Source organism: Hemitrygon akajei, chromosome 13, assembly GCF_048418815.1.
Source record: "Hemitrygon akajei chromosome 13, sHemAka1.3, whole genome shotgun sequence".
NCBI lineage: Eukaryota > Metazoa > Chordata > Chondrichthyes > Myliobatiformes > Dasyatidae > Hemitrygon > Hemitrygon akajei.
The window spans coordinates 39,879,554-39,898,896 of record NC_133136.1 but is presented as its reverse complement, the minus strand read 5'-3'; the positions used below and the strand labels follow the sequence as shown (position 1 = coordinate 39,898,896).

The following is a 19,343-nucleotide window of genomic DNA, read 5'->3' as shown; positions in this document are numbered from 1 at the left end:
AGGAAGTAAAATTTGAATAATTTACATTTATCTGTATTCATTTTGACCACTTAACTGGATTATTTTTGTTCTTGTTTACTTGGTATCAATAGTTACTGTAATAATGAAATAAAATCAATAGGTCTACAGATAATGCATCCATTTTGCTGTGAATACCAGTTTCCAGTTTTCTGGTACAGCCCCAACTTTGTCTATTGACTTTTTACCAAATAGTTTAATTTCTGTAAGTAGAATTTCTTTTAACAAAACATTTCTTGGAATTTAATTTGTAGTAAACATTTATTATTACTCAGAAGTCATCTTTATTTTAGTATGATTACTGTTCCAGTATAAGTGTGTTGTGTCTCATCTGTTTCTTATGAATGCTTGGAATTTTATTTTATTAACTATTTCTGACTGCTTGCTGTTTTGCACATGTGGAACAGAATCTTATTATTGGCCTAGCTTCTTAAATTGTATTATTCTCACATTCTCTCACTCTGCCACTTTGTGTTGCACATTCTCATGCTGTCTTTTCCATCCTCTTTGTGCAGGTTTGGGAATGCAGTTACTCCATTTGCTCTGCACAAAATTTTGTTGGCATTTCCTTTCATTGGCACCACTGAATTAAAATAACCAGCCAGTCTAATAAATTTATAATTTTGTTCTGAAATTATAAACATGCTGTGCTGTCTTCTACCAACTGATGCAATGACTTTCATTCGATGCACTTTTTCAGTCTCTGCTCATTTATCATAGTGAGGAGTTAGCTACGTGTTGGCTACTGTTTTTGCGCGCACATTGATAAAAATTAAAACATTGTCAAGTCCCATGACACTATTTGTTTGAAATCCTTGTCAGTTCTTATTTTCTCCCTTAACTACTCCCATGGTCATGTTATTTATGTAGTTAGTTTAACTCAATCACTCGCTTGGTGACCAAGAAGAAGTTGATAAAAAATTATTTGGTGGTAATATTATTTCTTTAGTTATTATGATACATTTATTGCTGGGAAAAGCCAGCCTTTATTACCCATCCCTAAAAGCCATAAAGTGGCTGTTGGAGTCGGTATTCCCACTGATGGTCCATAGCACCTCACAGATGTCTGGCTTTGGCTGCTGTATCTGTTCTGAGGCTCTCCATTTTATAGTGCCACACAACAGGATCGGACGGCATTCTTGGCAATGAGGGCTGCAATTTGTATCCATGTCACTCCTGCCAAGAGCAATGCCCAGGCTAAATAGAATTATTCCTCTTATTAGTTCATTCACTATGCTACTGACCAGTCTGACAACTATGTTTTATAAAGGGCCAGTCTACACCCAGGGATTGTGATGGAGCCTGTTAATACAAGATTCTCTGGCTTTGATTTTCAGGCATGATTAATCTGTGGGATAGCCAAACCATTTTTAGACAGCTATAGTTGAGCTTACTGAATTTATTTGAGCTTGGAGTGAATTTCTCTTATCTAAATTAGCTGCTCTGTCCAGTTTTGTCTACGCGCTGTATTAATATACATTGCCTTGTAAAAGTATTTAGCCCCCAACCCTTTGTTCACATAAATGAATATTACAACCAGGGATTTTGATCAATTTAACTGAGAATTTTAATCTGTGAATCACGTGCTCCTGTTTTCACAGAAAAGAAGGGAAAATTGTAAAGCATGAAAAACTAAAAATTCAAAAACTGAAACGTCAACAGTTCAAAAGTATTCCACGCCCTTTTGCCAGTACTTACTTGAAACACTTTTTGCAGTTATTACAGTCAATAGTATTTTTGGATAAATCTCTTATTAGCTTTACACAACATGATTTGCCCATTCCTCCTCATGAAATTGCTCAAGTTGTGCCAGGTTAGTTGGGGAGTGGTGGTGGACAGCAATCTTGAGGTCTTACCTGATATCTTCAATTGGGTTAAGGTCAGGACTCTGACTAGGTTGCTAAAGAACATTAATTTTCTTCATTTGAAGCCACTCAGTGGTTGCTCTAGCAGTGTACTTTGGGTCAATATCCTGCTAAAAGATGAACCTCCTCCCTGGTTTAAGCTTTCTGTTAGAGGATAGCAATTTTTTTAAAATCCAGGAACTTTCTGTATTGAGCAGCATTCATCTTCCCATCAATCCTGACCAGAATTCCAGTCCCTCCTGTTGAAAAGCATCCCTATAGGATGATGGGGATGCTCTACCATCCTTTACATTAGGGATGGTGTTACCTGGCCGATGCACAGTATTAGTTTTATACCATGTGTGCCACTTAGTGTTGCCCAAAAAGTTAACATTTCAGTGTCATCCAACCACAAGACCTTCCACATTTTTACAGTATCTTCTAAGTGACACTTTGCAAAGTCTTGAAGGGTAAGCATATGTTTTTTTTTTAAAGCCAGTGCTTCTTCCTTGCTACTCTTCAATAAATCCTTTTTTTGTGCAAGGCGTTAGGAATTCTGGAGACATGAACTTTAACTCTAGTTGCAACCATGACTTCTGCAGCTCTCAGTGACTAGGCATAACAGTGTGCTCTCTTACAAGTACCAGTCTTCTGTGGCAACTAAGTTTAGAGGGGTAGAGGGGCAGCCTGACCTGGGAAGTGTGGCTGTGGTTTCATTTCCCCCCCCCCCCCCCCACTTATTCACGATGCACTGCACTGAGCTCAAGATACGTTTAGTGTCTTTGTGATATTGTACCCTTCCCCAGATTCGTGTTTCTCTATTAGCATTTCCCTGACTTGTCTTGGTTGCTCTTTTGTCTTTATTTTGGTTTGGTCTATTGAAAATCTGTACTGTTGGACCTTGGAGGGATTATTTACAGTATTCCTGTGAATTAATTGGAAACAGGATCCTCCAATTTTCTACATCAAATTGGATGAGTTACTAATGTAATACAGTGTATTACACCTGAGGAAAGTTAGCGTTTAATTACAAATGGGATGAATTCTTTCTAGCCACGCAGTTTTGCTTTTTAATTTTAGATAAATTATTGACAGGTTTTTGAATTTTTCTTTTGGTTTTTGACATGCTGCATTGTTTAGCAGATTAGCTCAAAAATTTACTTCAATATATTAAATTTAGGAAATGAGACGGTAAAATGTGAAACTAGTTGTGGGGGCTGAATACTTTTTCAATGCACTCGAGTACTGTACTGTAGTCATCGTTTAAAAGGGACAGTTAAGTTAGTCCTGTTGCTGGACATTGGTAGGTCTCATTTAGACTAGACCAGGCAAGGTCTTCATTGAATCGCTTGAATGACCCAGACGTATACTAACAACTGTCTAGTAAGTAGTTTTATGGTTACCGCAGCTGCCATTATGTGATTTTAATTTTCACGTCTGGAATACTAATTTGCTACTGTGGCTCCATCATACTTTGTAAGTACCATTGAATGTCAAAGCAGTGGATAGACTCTCCTTTGTTTGATTTGAGGACTTCCTGGAATGTATTGCAAAAATGCAGCACTGGTTTCTCAACTCATGTCATTGGGTCTATCCTGAAATATTAGGCATGAACTATTTACCTAGCTCATAGCGCAGCTTCTTATTTGTTCCTCTAGCCAACGGATGGACAGCCCGTGGTCTAGGAAGAGCGGTTTGATCTGGATTTTGGACTGTATTAATTCAGTACTTTGAAGCGTGGACCCAATCTACGACGCAGATTTTTCTCCCCGGTGAAGAGTTTCTGGCAGCTGGACGTCTCGCCTGACGTGTGTGGATGGGCGGTGCTCCTGCAGCCGACCATACGTCGGGCGTGTGTCCGGGACGTTTAGAGCCCCGCCTTGGACTCATTGTGATGGGGAACGGGGTCTTAACGTCACACTCACGCCGAACTCTGAGCATTCTGAAGCCCGTCGAGGACGCGAGTGGAGGATTTGTTTTTTTTCCCCTGTTGCCCGTGCCTGCCGTTGATATGTAAACGTTTAGAGTACAATGCCATTAGCAATGCGGGGTTACAATTTCCTTCAGCTGTGAAATTGAGCCTGTGTCAGCCATTAGCCTTCAGCTTTCTTCTCTCCCATAACTTGTATTGGTTTTAGTCGTCCTTTTAAACCCGGGCACTCTATCCTCTTTTCCTCGTTGATCACGCAAAGCGGCTTCATCGTTTTGCAGACAAAACGAAGCCAACTTAAATAAATTATTTTCAGAGAGGAGCAATAGTCAACTATCACGTCGAGAGAGCAAGATGTTTGACAGACACAGAGTCCCCTTTGTTTGTTTGGATGTAATATGCGTCATATTGGGTAAGTATATATGTGAATTTATTAAAATATACTGGCTGCCCAGCTTTCAACGTTCTGTTTAGTTTTTCCCGTTTAGAAGCAACCGACATTCTATTTTAAATAATAACGTTGTTTCCGCGTTGCGCTGTTTTATTTACTGCCATTTTTTCCTTGATCCCTCGGTTACTAATGACTTATTGCTTCTCAATGAATGCGATGACAGAAGGGATGGATGCGGTCTGCGTGAGGTGTTCCGATCGTAATCGAAGGGTAAACAAAACAGTACACGCTTTTTCTAGGACTCGGATTTGTCTGAAAGAACAAAATCTTAATTTTTAACACTAATTGGTATTGGTCAAGAGGAAATCTGTATAATTTTCCTGTGGGAATCTCAGCGAATTGTAACCCGCATCTCCATCACAAAGGGAACCGGTCTATTAATGTGATCCAGACGATCCCTGTGGTCACTCACTCAGTGTCATTCCTCGGCTACCCATAAATTGTTGCCTGGTGCAGCGTTTCTTTCTGCTTCCTGATACTGCCTGTATTTTTCTGGCAGAAGACAATATCGGACGTCAGTAGAGAAGTTTTCTGCTTTCAATTTGATAGGATTCACTCTTGAGCATTTCCTCAGATGGATTTTTAAAACCCATTAGTTGTCCTTATTGGCCACTCTAAAACTAATGGAGTTCGTATGTTATAATTAAAATTGCTTCTAAATTGGAGATGAATTTAGTGATCTATTTTAGACTTGGATTACTTACGTTGAGCTCTGTGGAGTAGCAGTTTTTATAAATGACTTGTTCATAATTAGCTCCTACTAATATTATACTTCTCTTCTGTTGTCTGGTGCTGTGATAAATCAGTGCTGTAGAGGCTACAAAACCATTGTGGCCACTTCAGTGTTGCAGCAAGCATTGTTCCTATGCAATTAACGCCCAATTCAGGCAATTATTGTTCTATTCCTGCAAGAACATAATCCATATTATCTCCCAAAGAAAAATTATAAAACATACTTTTCCCAAAGGTTGAATTGGACTTGTCCTTAAAAAAAAAATTGGCCAGTTTTCTAATCAGAATACTTGATTTGGTCCAGCATTACCACTGGTTCAAGAACAGTTGTTCTTCACAATGTGAACAATGTTCAGTCACAACAGTTGGTTCATATTATTTCTTATTATTGATTCCCTTGTTCACCTACCCAGGCCATTGTGTTGATGGGGCTTTTAGAAAAAAAAAATCTTTCCTGTTTCCTTGAAGGTTGGACGAGTGTTTGCTCCAGAGGCACCCCGTTGCATTAATTGTAGTTTCTGATTCGAGTTGATGTAGTCTTTAGTCAATGTAGTATCAAGTTGAGGGGCATAGATAAGTGAGTGGTCAGTCTTCTTCCAGCGGAGGGTAGTCTAAAACTGGAGAGCATAGATGTGAAACCAGAGATTTAAAGGGAATCTGATTGGCAAATTTTTCAGAGATTTGAAGAGTATGCTAAAAGTGTAGATCAAGACCATAAGACAGGAGTGGAATTGATCTGACCTGTCTGCTCTGCCATTTGATCATGGCTGGTACATTTTCCCATTCAACCCCATTCATATGCTTGTTGCACCTTTTATTAGTAGCTGTTATGTACCCAGAGTGAAGGTAAAGAAATATAATTAAAGCAATATTTTGCATGCTTCATTCACTTAATCTGTGTGCACTGTGTTAAATGTTAAATCATTTCTCACTAAAGCTAATTATGCATATCTTTCAAAACATAATACCTCTATAAAATTTTGTCACTGTTTATACATTAGTACATCACGAGCCACAATGAGGTCCAGCAGCTCCCATATCATGCAGCTACAAATCCTCTCAGGATTGTCCATTCATTTAATTTGCCCGTACTTCATTTAGGATAACTATGATGTCTGAAGTGCGTTATTTTTAGGAATGCTGGCCTATATAGTGTGGCTGGGGCAAATTTGCAAATATCTTAATGGTTTGCTGACTGGAAGCAGAACTGCAAAACTGTACATGTAGGTTTTATTTTTAAAGAATTAAGATTTGGTCAGAACTGCAGTGGGTTTATACTTATTAATATTTGAATGATTAAATCTTTAGCAATACTATAAGAAATACTGAAATACTGATCTTCCTAATACTACTTGAAAGAATTGTTTAGAAGTTTGGAAAGTCAGTGTTGGCAAATTTGGAAGTTATTTGTGATCATGGTTTCTGATTCATTCGAGATAATAAATCTAATTCCAACTTGACTGTTGTTGCATCTTATGATGCACCATAAATTTTCTTGGATTCCATTCAAAAATGAAAATTTATTTGGCATTACATGGTCCATAAATTGCAATTAGGGAGGTTTTCAATTTGGTTCAACTCATTCTTGGCATAAAAATTAATTTTAAAAAAGTGCACATTCACTGGCGAACAATTGTCATAAATTTAGGAAACTTCCAGTTTATTACAGCATAGAGGCAGACGTGTGTGGACGCAGAGAGACACAACCATCTTCATATCAGTATTGCTGCAGTCTGGTATATCTGCAACTCAGTGAGTTCTCTGTAATTTTCACCTTCAACTTTGACCCTAGGCTTCTTTAAAAACTTTTCCCCCTCACCCTAAATCTATCTTCCCTTGTCTTGGGCTACACTACCCCGCGGAAAAGACAGTTTTCAATCATGTTATCTGATCCGCTCATAATCTTAAATATTTCTTAAAGGTTGCCCCTCACTTTCCTGCATTCCAACAAGTAAAAAAACATCGCCTAGCCAACCCTCTCCCTATAAACTAGGGTCCTCTACTCCTGGAAATGCTCTGAAATCTTCTCTGCACTTTTTCCACATGTTTCTTGTGACCAAAACTTTATACAGTACTTTCTCTCTAAGCATGGCCTCACCAATGATTGATGCAACTGCAACATGATGTCACAGTTTCTATCCTCAGAGCACTGCTAATGAGTGCTTTTAATTTGAAAAGAATTAATGTTAAGAAATCCCTGTGAAGTTATTAGTCATTGGTGTTAAGGGAGCAGTTTTTATTAACTGGAATCATAATTCTCACACCATAAAGATGGTTGTGATTCTTGGATAATTCTCAGCGTATGGCTTCAGGAGACCCTTGGGGTAGTAACCTAGGTACTGCTATCTTTTGTTTCATCAGTCCTGTTCCCTCAATTGTAAAGAAAGAAGAGGGAATATTTATTGATGATTGTAAAGTGCAATGGATTCTGGTTAATTGGGACAAATGCATTTGGGCTCAATTAAGCAGCTGTCCCAATTAGCCAAAATTTCATGGATATAGGTAAAAAGGTATATTTAAAAAAAGACAAAATTCGTAACAAGTTACTTTTTTTGAATGAAATACAGAACAAATTAGAACACTATCAATATTACTACAGTACTATAAACTATTATTTCCTAATAGTTATCGCCAGAGGAACTAATCCAGTGTATGCAATCAACAGTATCAGCTCAGGCTCCTAGAGAGCTTCATACAATGCATCCTCCAAATCTTCATTTTCATTGTAAAGTTCAAGATGATTGTTGATACCTTAATTCTTTGTAGTTTCTAACTTGTTGAAGTAGTGAAATGCTTTCATTTTCACTCCTGGCCATATCTGGCATCTCCAAGCCTCAGTGCTTGAAACCACAGTGAGCAAAACAGCTCTGAATTGTCTTTAATACTTGCTTCTGGCCAACTATCAGTGACAAAACTCAGTTTTTTTTTTACCACAAACACACCCAACTGACACTTTTTAAAAACGGTTTGCTCTAAGCACGGTGTAGCATCCAAAGGCCACTCAAGTGCGCAGGACTGACACTAGTTAGAACCTGTTCGCCAACAGTCACCTCCCTAAGTTAAGTGTTCCAAATAAACAAAGGAAATCCTGGCAATTTTCTCAATTAGTTTTTGCTCTTTAAGAGTTGTCCCAAATAAGTAGCTGCTTTGATTAACATATGGCCAAATTAACCGGAATCCACTGTATTCAGTTCAATTTACAACTCTTCAGGCTCTGCTCTCTGAACCCTAACCACGGGGATACAGATAACACTGTTCCATTTATAGTAGCTAATTTCAGGACATAGTCCCTGGAAAGTAATAGTCATCTAGCATTTGGAGATAAAAGTGGGGAATGCAAGTATAAACAGTGATGTTTGTTTGCATTTTGATGCAACTTAAACTAATAGTTTTCCCGTTAAATTATGGCTGTGCAGTATTTGTGATCTGAATTAGGGAATTTGATAGTTAATTACTGAACTAGTTGAAATCATAACTTGTCCTCATATTTAATCAGCTCCTTGTCACTGGAAGATCTAGACCATTTTTCAATTTTAGGGCTGGTTTGATCTGCTAACGTAACACTTTCCCTCATCTCCCCAACATGCTAAATTACTAATCTTGCAAAAATATTTGCTTAAAATATTATCAGGATCCTTAAATGTAATAATTACATGCTAGGTCAACGTGTATTTGTGGTTGCATAAGATCCTTTGCATAAGTAGTGTTAAGTTGCATTCTGTTTTACCTGTTGCTGCTCTACTGAATTGGAATACATATTCATACAATTTTTCACATAGCAAGATCCCATTCCTATCTGATTTTGTGTTTTATAACAGAAATGCTTGCTGAGTTCCACCAGCATTTTGTGTGTGTTGCGCTGGATCTGCAGAATCTCTTGTATTAATGCTAATGAATTAATTTTCTTCCTGCACTGCTAGGAGGAAAGGCTATTATTGCTGCTCAATACATTTCCCCCCCAGCTATCTCTGACCCAACACTGTCAAAGGATTTAGATTTGACTTTGGGCAAACTTTGGAGAACAGCAAAGATCATGTTAAAAGAGCATGTCCAATGTGGAGTGATTAAAAACCTACCTGTTTTCTTCTTGTGGATTTTTTTTTATTTTAAAAGGAAATAAATTGCTAAGTATATTTTTAAAGATTTTCAGCTATCTTCCCATTCTCCCTTAAATAAATGTTGGTTGTAAGTGCATGACTTTACAGGTGTGCTTCCCCTCTCAATCATTTTTCATGTGGTAGTTTAGAAATTGGAACAAAGGGAAATTTTGGGGGAGTGTGAGCTGATCCTCCATATAAGCCAAATGTTCACTTTCAGGTGGAGGTTGCTGGATGACAATCAGTGAACGTTATTTTCTGTTGCTTGTGACACCATTCCCTTCACTTGCATGCTTTGTTGATTCAAAATAGATAAATAAGCCAAGACCAAGGATCAAACTTGTGACTTGATTCTAACTCAGCAATTGTACTGTACCAACTGAGCCATACACATAAATCACTTGAAATATTGATTTTAAAATGTAAAGTACTGAAGTATACAATTGTTGATTGGATTTGCCTTTCAGAAGGGGCATCTACAACAGTGACACTAGTTACTTGGACATATGTAGCAAAAAGTCACATGTTGCCTAACAGGTATGTTCTCATGTAAAGCAAAATGGCAATCACATCAAAGAGACCTACCCTTAAATCAAAACCTTGATTGAGGAGTTGGGTTTTAAAGTGATTACTGTATTTTAAAGGTAGAAAGGTGAAGAGGAGAAAGAGCATGCCAGATCATTAATGTCTTGCAGCTGAAGTTATGGCCGCCATTGGAATCATTAAACAATGATGAAGAGATCAGAAGAGGAATAAGTTTGGAATGTTGTTGCAACCTATGGAAATTGCGGTGCAATGAATAATGGAAGGCCATGAGAAAAGACAGTTAGTAGTAATTACGGGTGAATTGAATGAAATGTTTAGCAGATGAAAATGGCATAGAGCTTTGCTTTTCAATTGAAATCCATACTTCATAATAACAATAACAGCATTCAGATTTACATTTCATTTCATTCAGCAGTAATTACCTCTGACTCTGCCTTATAACTTGGGTTTCTATTGAGGTTTATAGAGTTGGTTGGTAACAGCCACAGGCTTGTGATTAAATACTTACGAATCACTGGTATTGTTTTTGAATCAAAGGTTAGCTTATTTTGTCACACGTACATCAAAACCTACCATGAAATTCATTCATTACCAACACGGTCTGAGAACTGTGCCATGTTTTTGGTGCCAACATTACATGCCCACAACTCACTGAACTTAACTGTACATCTTCGGAGTGCAGAAGGGAACGGGAGCACCTATAGTAAACACCTGTGATCATGGTGATAATGTACAACTCCTTACAGACAGCAGTGGGAATTTGACCCAAACAATGATAGTTGCATTATAAAGGTTTGCACTAACCTCTATGCCATTGTGCTCCCTGTCAGGCATCCTCAATTTTACTAGTACACATTTTATAATATTTTCTCATTGAGGTGACTTCAGAACTACATTCCGTAATAACCTTAGAAAATCAAAGTCCCTAAGATTAACAATAAAATGGTATATACAGCATTGACAATGCAAGCAGAAGCTGCAGTAATGATTAGTCTGAAATATTCAGTGATATTTCCTGGGTTTGCTAATGGAAATGTCTTTTTTAAATCCAGATTAATGATCTGGGCTTGGACATGGGTGTTAAAATTGCGGATGACAGAGTTGGAAAATATTATTACGAGAGATTTCAGGAGAACGTGGACTGACTGGTGAAAGGGCTGTGTCATCTAAATGATCCAATATCAAAGGGTGCATAGGAATAGATACCTGTGGTTGATCAACACAAGTCTTTGAGGGTGGCAGGACAAGTCAATAAAGCAATTTCTATTTTAAGCATACAGGATCCAGAGTTTTATAAATAGAGGCATAGAGTTTAAAAGCAGGGAAGTTATATTAAGCTATATACATCACTGGTTGGATCTCCGGTATTGAATATAATTCTCTTTCGGGGCACTAAGCTTCAGAAAAGATGTCAAGCCTGTTAAGATGATAGAAGTACTGTATGTCTTAAAATGGACTAAGGGTCTTCCTGTGGAGAGATTGGAGAAGGGAAGCTGCAGTCCCAGAGGCAAAATAAGTAAGGGGATTGGAATTAGAAACATTTTTAATACAGTGGACATGGATAAACAAATATTCAAGCTAACTTGATAAAAGAACCCTAGGAAGAAAAAGGAAGATTTAGCATTGCAGTGAGTTGTAATCAATCTGAGTAAACACATTTAGTGGTCCTGATCCCTTTAGATCTGCCTGGTGGTGGAGAGGAGATTGCTTTAATAGGGCACCACGGCAGAGGCAGCCAGGGCTGTGACACTGTGGCTGGGTCAGCAGCTCAACAGGGAAACGTAAATTCAGGCAGAGCAATGGTGATTGGAGACTCAGTAGTTGGGGCGACAGGCAGGAAATGCTGTAGTTACGAAAGAGATGGTGTGTTTCTGTGTTCTGCAATAGAGGTGTCTCAGAGTGTCTACAGAACATTCTCAGGGGGCAGGGGGGTAAGCTGGTTGATGGTAAGCAGCTGAAATCATGGTGTACATCTGCACTAATGACATTGATAGAAAGGGAGAAGTGGTCCTGTGTACTGAGTAGAACCATAGAACACTACAACACAGAAAACAGGCCATTCGGCCCTTCTAGTCTGTGCCAAGACATTATCCCACTAATCCCTTTGGCCTGCACCCAATCCATTATCCTCCAGACCTCTCCCATCCATGTGTCTATCCAATTTATTCTTAAAACTTAAGAGTGAGTCTGCATTTACCACATCAGGTGGCAGCTCGTTCCACACTCCCACCACTCTCTGAGCGAAGAAGTCCCCCTAAATCTTTCCCCTTTCACCCTAAAACCATGTCCTCTCGTATTTATCTCTCCTATTCTAAGTGGAAGGAGTCTACTTGCATTTACTCTGTCTATACCCCTCATACTTTTGTAAAGCTCTATCAAATCTCCCCTCATTCTTCCTTGCTCCAAGGAATAAAGTCCTAACCTGTTCAACCTTTCCCTGTAACTCAACTCCTGAAGACAGATGGGAGATAAAGCAAGATGCTTAATATTATTTTACAGTTATATACTCATTAAATATTTTGAAAGTAACAGGTTAATTTGGCCCAGATTGAAATGAACCATTCAGAATCCTACGAACACATTATAGCAATCACAACAGCCTGGATACTAATGAAGCTTCTATGCTGATCTGACAATTCCTTGTGGGGATTTGAGTCTCTAAGGGAGGTTCAAGTTCTGCAGGGTAATTTTAGTATACACAGGACCTGACCTGCAGTGAATGCCTTTCAGATATATTAACAGCTAAAAACAAAATAGGAACTTTAACTTTTGTGCTCTTCCTTAATATCTCCCTTGAGTCAGTCAGGAGTTGCAGATATAGAAGAGGTGGATGCAATGAACCTTAAAGATCCAGCGCACTGAATGTGAATTGCAGATTTAAAAATTTGTTTCCATATCAAAGGATGCAGCCTACAAGCTCAATAACAGCTGCATCTTACAGAGCTGCTTTCTCAGTTCCAGAGATGCAGGTTCGGTCCTATCCTCCAGTGATGTCTATGCAAGAGCTTGCACATTCTCTGTGTTCTGGTTTCCTTCCACACAAAGATTTACAGATTAGTAAGTTAACTACAAAATCTAAAATTTCTCCCACAATAGATGGCTGGTGGTACTGATGGGAATGTGAAAAAAAATTGATTACAGGTAAAATTAGTATAGAGTAGAAGGTGTTAGGAAAGCGGCCAAAAAGATGGACTTCAAAATCTGTGGATTACCACCCGGTGCGATGTGTTAGGGCAGGAATAGAAAATGGATGAAGGGACTTTGTGGAAGAATATTAAATTAAGTGGGACAAATTGGTCCTGAGCCTCAGGGCCCACACCACCAGGTTCAGGAATAGTTATGACCCCTCAACCATCAGGCTCTTGAACCAGAGGGGATGACGTCACTCGGCCCATCTCTGAACTGTTCCCACACCTATAGACTCACTTTCAAGGACTCTTCATCCCATGTTCTAGAAATTTATTGCTTATTTATTTATTATTATTGTTAATTTTCCCTTTTTGTATTTGCATAGTTTGTTGTCTTGCACATTGTTTGTGCTTCCTGTTGGGGGTGGTCTTTCATAGAATCTGTTGTGTTTTTTGTATTTACTGTGAACCCACAAGGAAATGAATCTCAGTGTTGTATATGGAAGAGAATATGAAACATATTGTTTTCATTATCAGTCAGATCTGAAGCGGCACACTCCTCCAGTTCTTCTTGTGAAGGCACCTCGCATTATTTCCTTGCACGATTGGTGGCTCTGAGATTGCTCACCATTTCTACCATAAGGGATATTATCTTCTCCCATGATCCCTTCAATGCTGCTGTGAAACTGCCCCTGTGATCTTGCTGTATTTCGGAGTTTGTTTTACTTTGAGGTAAATCCCTTTGTATTTTCTCCATCCTTATGGTTTCTGGTTAACCTCTCCCATTGTAAAAGTTGAGCTTAGTTTGCTTTGTGTGGCAGCAGATGTATACATACAGTGGCACCACATACTGAATGTCTAATCTAGTTTAGTTTGCACTTGTTACATGACCAGCCAACATTCGCGATCACTTCTTATCCTTAAAGACCGATCCAAATGGTACAATAAATATTGCTAGATCGCGTAAAAGTTATTTGCTTTTACATATGATTCTAGTAATATTTATTATGCCATTTGAAATAACGGTACTAATGGAGGTCAGCTTATCTGGTTTTCAGCTTTGTTGGAATTACATTAAATCATTTCATTTCCAATTTCAAAAGCAAATCTCCCCGATGTAAAGCCTCCAGGGCTGATATCTTCATTAAGTGTTAGTGTTTGCTTCCTTTTTAGAGTTGAAGAGACGAAGTCATGCCTGTGAGAGCAGAGCTATTAGTGTTTATGTGACCATATTTGTCATCGGTTTTGAGTTTATCCTGTTCATCAGAACTGCTGCCCCCACTTAGCTAGTTTCTTATTCATTTGGGCTGGCGTGTACTGCCAGTTATAACACACGCTGTTCCAGTATCACCATCGTGAGCGCTATCAGCTTTTACCTTCTGGCTCAGGCAGCTGCTTTCTGCTATTCTGTGGCTTTTCCAGAGCGCTGTTTTGAACAGATAAATCTTAATCTAGAATTTCATGAGCAATGCAGGTTCACACAGTTCATTGTTGTCTTTGCCATTGATAAATGGGGTGGTGAAAGTTTGGCCTTTTAGTGAGAGGAGAAGTCTTGTCTCTGAACATGAGGGTAGGCTTGGGAGAATCAAAAGCAGCAGGTTAGTTTGGAGCAGATGGCCAGACGAAAAAACTTGGCTGTAGAAGTGGGCACTTTAATGATCTGTGTAAACAGCAGGAAGCATTGGGACCTGCAGAGTAGAATAAACTGTCAGGAAATTGATAGAGGAGAGCTCCCCTTCCCTAGGTAATTAATAACAGTTCCCAAATAATCCAGACTGTGCTGGAAAGAACTCAGCAAGATAGTTCTTGCCAGAACCTGTATTTTCTCTACAGATCATGCATGGAAATGCACTATTAGGAATGATCATCCAAATAAACTATTCATAATCTGACCCAACAAAACATTGTAATAATTCAAGTAAATAGACAAACTGATCCCTGAATTTATTTCAAAAACAAATTATAACACTTGCCAGCCTTTGACTTCCCCTCCCTCAACTTTGCATTTTTCACTTCAGTTGGTTTTCCATTCTGGAGTGAAGGGATGACTTAAATAATAAAAAGAACACAGGAAAACGGCTAGTGGAAAAAGGAGAGCTGGTACCTAGTGCACAAAATGGAGAGAAATGGAAGTAAAATCTTTTACAAGAAAGACCAGATCAAATAGCAATCTAAACAAGAATGTAAACAGCTCAAGGATGTATACTTAGGAGTAATTAGAAGAGGCTGGTTGGCAATTTTGTTCTTGGTGACTATGTATCGTATAACAGATGCTGGTGAACATGAAGGGTACAGATTGCCAAGGGTTTCCCATCACACTTATAAAAATATTGTCCCAGATCGTACAAAACAAAATTATTAAACAAATCACTGTAAGACAAACCCTGACTATTCAATCATGTTTTTTTTTGAAAAGCCATTGTAATAATGTAAAGATTTAAAAACTCTGGAGAGTATTCAAAGGATATAGTATTCTCTGGGGAGATTTTGTTTTAGCATGACAAAGAGATGAAGCATGATGTTCCAGAATAAAGTATGAATAATTTTCAGATGAAGTAACCAGAAGAACTGCTAAAATCAAAATGTCATTGGAATTTGTTGCTTTTTGCATAAAGTAGAATTGACTGTTCCCAGAAATCTGAGCATTATCAAATTGCCTGCAAAATACAGATTTGACTTAAGGATTGAAAATTAGTTCTCCCTTCTACTATGCAACTTCTCAACATTAGTATTTGATTCTGTGAGCCTTCTGATGGATAAATCCTCAGAACTTGACTCTTACTGCATTTTGTGATAGGGAAAGAAGAGTTGGGGATGCTTTGTGAGTTTCTTTGGTTGACTTTGGAGGTAGTCCATAACACAAGCACAGTGCATAGATGTAAGTGGGAATAAATATTAACTTTCAAAGTAAGAGGAGTAACAAAGAAAGCTTCTCTGTCCTGAATATTTTTAACCTTCTGAGTAGTTGCTGAACCACCCTTCCAAGCAAGTCATAAGCTAATCATTGTTATTCCAGATTCAAGATTGTTTAATGTCATTTCCTGTACACAAGTGTAAGGAGAACAAAATAATTGTCATTCTGGGTCAGATTCAGCATAAAAAAATAAAGACAATAATAAAAACACACCGTAAATACAAATACATAAGGTCGTTTATAGAGTGTCCATAAAGTGACGCCAGGCTCTACAGGAAATAATAAAGTAGTGGTGGAGTTAGTGGGTTGGAGATGCTGATCAGCCTTACTGCCTGGGGAAAGTAATTGTTTTTGAGTCTGGTGGTTTTGGCATGGATGCTATGTAGTTTCCTCTCCGATGGGAGTGGGACAATCAGTCCTTGAGCAGGGTGTGTGGGATCCTTCATGATATTACTGGCCCTTTTCTGGCAGATTTCTGTATATTCAGGTGGGTATGTCCTTGACGGAGGGTAGGCTGATAGTAGTGATGCATTGTGCAGTTTTGACTACTTGGTGTAGAGTATGACTTGAATTTATAAGAAGTGTTAAAGGGTCAGGAAGTACTATGAGTACATGGGTTTAGCTTGATCTTTTGGCTACATTTTTGCTGTGGCTAATTCGCAGAGTCATGCAACATAGAAACAGGCCCTTCAGCCCAACTGATCCAAACTAGTCCCATTTACCAGCATTTGGCTCATAATCTTCTGAACATTTCCTATCCATGTACTTATCCAAATGTCTTTTAAAAGTTGTTATTGTGCCTGTCTCAACCACACCTGTTGGCCCCATGTGTCAAAAAAAGAGAAATGTTGCCACTCATGTACCTGTTCAGCTTTCTCCTGTGACCATAAACCTGTGCCCTCTAGTTTTTGGTTCCCCACCCCTGGGGTAAGTGCTGAGTGCACTTATCCTATTGAAGCCCCTCTTGATTTTATACAGGTAATTCAGTGAAGTCAAGGATGCTGGAATTGTATATTTGTGGTTGATAAATCAAAAGGTGCTGGAAATCTGGTGTAAAACAGAAAAAGTGAGGATCAATCAGTAAGCCAGCTAATATCTGTAGAAAGAGAAACAGTTAATGTTTTAGTGTGGAGATACCATTTCTGGTAGAGGATTTTTGATGTGAAACATTAATCGTTCCTGTTCCCATGTACTGCCTGATCTGCAGATTACTTAAAACAGTACTTGTTTTTATGTAATTATAGTATTGATGATTGTGATCGGGAGAAAGTGGGGTGGGTTGGCTGAAGGTTTCGCAACTTGCTGATGATGTTTTGAATATTTTTAATGTCACAAATGTTACCCATCATTTGATGGACTGATCTAGTACTTACCGGGTATTTTTACAGCTATGGAGATACAAGAGACTCAGATGCTGGAAACTGGACCCTGTCATTCTTACACTGGCTACCTCTTCTCTATCTTTTAGTCTAGATAAGTTCGTGACTCAAAATGTCAAATGTCCATTGCCCTCTGAAGGTGCTGCTGAACTTGCTGAGTTACTGCAATATTATTTCTTTGTAGCTGTAATGGGCTGTTCCATTGTGAGTGAAGCCCAAGACTTGAAATGTCATTGTGCAGCCCCATTCCTGGCTTGATTGCAGAGAAGGCCATTGACAAAGGATCAGAAGATCTTTGATTATCATCTAACCAACACAATTGTCTTCCTGTATGTCCGACAAATTTCTGACTACTGGAAGTGTATCATTTGAATCATATTTCTTATTGATCCCAGTTTGGAACTAATTTAAAAGAGAAAAAATAATTTTAAAATTTCCAAAGTCACCTCATCTATTCCATACACCTTTACCAATGTGAATTTCAATATAATTAAATAATGCTAAACTTTTTAACTGATTCAAGAGGGGTACACATTTTAAATATGATTTTGATTAGAATAAACATGCGGATGAGATCAGACACTGTTAATTTATGAGAAAACACAATCTTGCAATGGAAACTCTTTTCCAAGATCCTAATCTTAAAATTTCTGTACAGAATGAACAAACTTGGACAAAGAACAACTGTAGCATTTTTTCCAGGTGACAGGCCTAACCCATGTATGAACCTGTTGATCTGCATAATATTCCTTCGTGTCCATTTTTGTTTTGATTGTACGATCCAAGTTGGAATATGCGCTGTGTATTTGCCAAAAGTGATTTGTTTTTCCTGCACCAGTCCTTGTAAATATGTTTTTACAGGATTGAATTATCCTATATTCAGGGTTTCTCATGTGTGTGCAACCACTTCCTTCAAGATGCCCACAACTGGGTGTGCAGTATTTAGCGCTGTTACTTCACAGCTTCAGCTATGCCCACAGTAGCAGAGAATGACGCGATTACAGCTCGGGGCGTTGGAGTTTCGAGTTCTGTAAGGACTTTGTACGTTCTCCCTGTGAATGTGTGGATTTCCTCTGGATACTCTGGTTTCCTCCCACAGTACAAAGACATACCAGTTATTGTATTTTATTGTGTTGTATATGTTATTGTTAATTGTCCTACAATTAGGCTAGGGTTGTTGGGGTGAAAGGGACTGTTCTACACTGCATCTCTAAATAAAATTTAAAAAATTACGATTGAATATGAGTTTTGGTAGAGCCTGTCTTTGTGGAGCCTTGTGGCTCTTCAATCCTGCCTGTTGCCCAAAGGTCTACTTGTAGATATTTGTCTGCAGCAAATTGCCCATGAGTGTATGCAAGTATCAGGAGAATATAAGGACAACTGATGGTCACAGAAAAAGTGAAGGGAGGAGGTGTTAGGATTGTTCTGGTGGGAGGTGTCATGGACTCAATGGACTGAATAGCCTGCTTCTGTATCACGCTAAGTAAATATTCGCATGCATTCTGAGAATTTCCTCTGAACTTTAAAACTCAATAAAATCAAAGTGAACAGTTTAAAAAATACTGCTGTTTTGTTATGCTCTTAACCATATGCTGAATAGTAATTTCTTAATTTGATCAGGTGCACTCTTTTATCGTTGCATAGCTGATTTCCTTACCACAGTTTTATTATTTTCAAATGTATACACTCACATCCTGTAGGGTTCTAAGTCCAATGGTCATTGTCTGACTCATTCAAATTTCCGTTCTTCATTGCCAGATATTTCGATTGTATAAATAATCAAAAAGGGCACAAACATTCTCCCAGACATAGAACAGTACAAGCATAGGAAGCGGCCCTTTGGCCCATGATGTCAATTTACTATTTTCAAATGGCAATTAAACTAATCCTTTCCGCCTAAAAATATCCATATCTCTCTGTTTCCTGCACATTCATGTGCTGGAGTTGCTTGGGCAGGGGGATGGTATCCAGTCAGAGGATGGGGCATGTAGATGCAATGCGTGGAGTCTGTGAAGAAGGATAGGCAGTTGATAAAGAAAAATTGTAGTCAGTGCGATGGGTTGAAGTTTGCCTATTTTAATGCAAGCACTATCAGAAACAAGGGTGATGAACTGAGAGCATGAGTTAGTACATGAAACTATGATATAGAATATACTCTTTACCTAAATTGATGCAATCCTTTGAATAATATGGTCAATTATCAAGATACAAGATCAACATAGATAAAACCCAATTACTTTCATATAACTTTAGCCCACCAAGAGAAATTGAAAGTAGATATCCCTGGGCATGGCAAACAGAGTC

At 38.4% G+C, this 19,343-nt stretch overlaps 1 protein-coding gene across 2 annotated transcripts in view; it reads left to right on the top strand.

The window, feature by feature from the left end:
• Nucleotides 1-3,727: 3,727 nt before the first annotated feature.
• The window catches only part of plpp1a (phospholipid phosphatase 1a), a 106,431-nt gene continuing 90,815 nt past the window's right edge, over nucleotides 3,728-19,343 (top strand). The window contains exon 1 of one of the 2 annotated variants that reach the window (XM_073064438.1): nucleotides 3,728-4,204. In XM_073064438.1, coding sequence (XP_072920539.1) covers nucleotides 4,147-4,204 — 58 coding nt within the window. In that variant the 5' untranslated portion in view covers nucleotides 3,728-4,146. The remainder of the gene's footprint in view (nucleotides 4,205-19,343) is intronic. The other variant, XM_073064440.1, reaches the window with a different exon arrangement.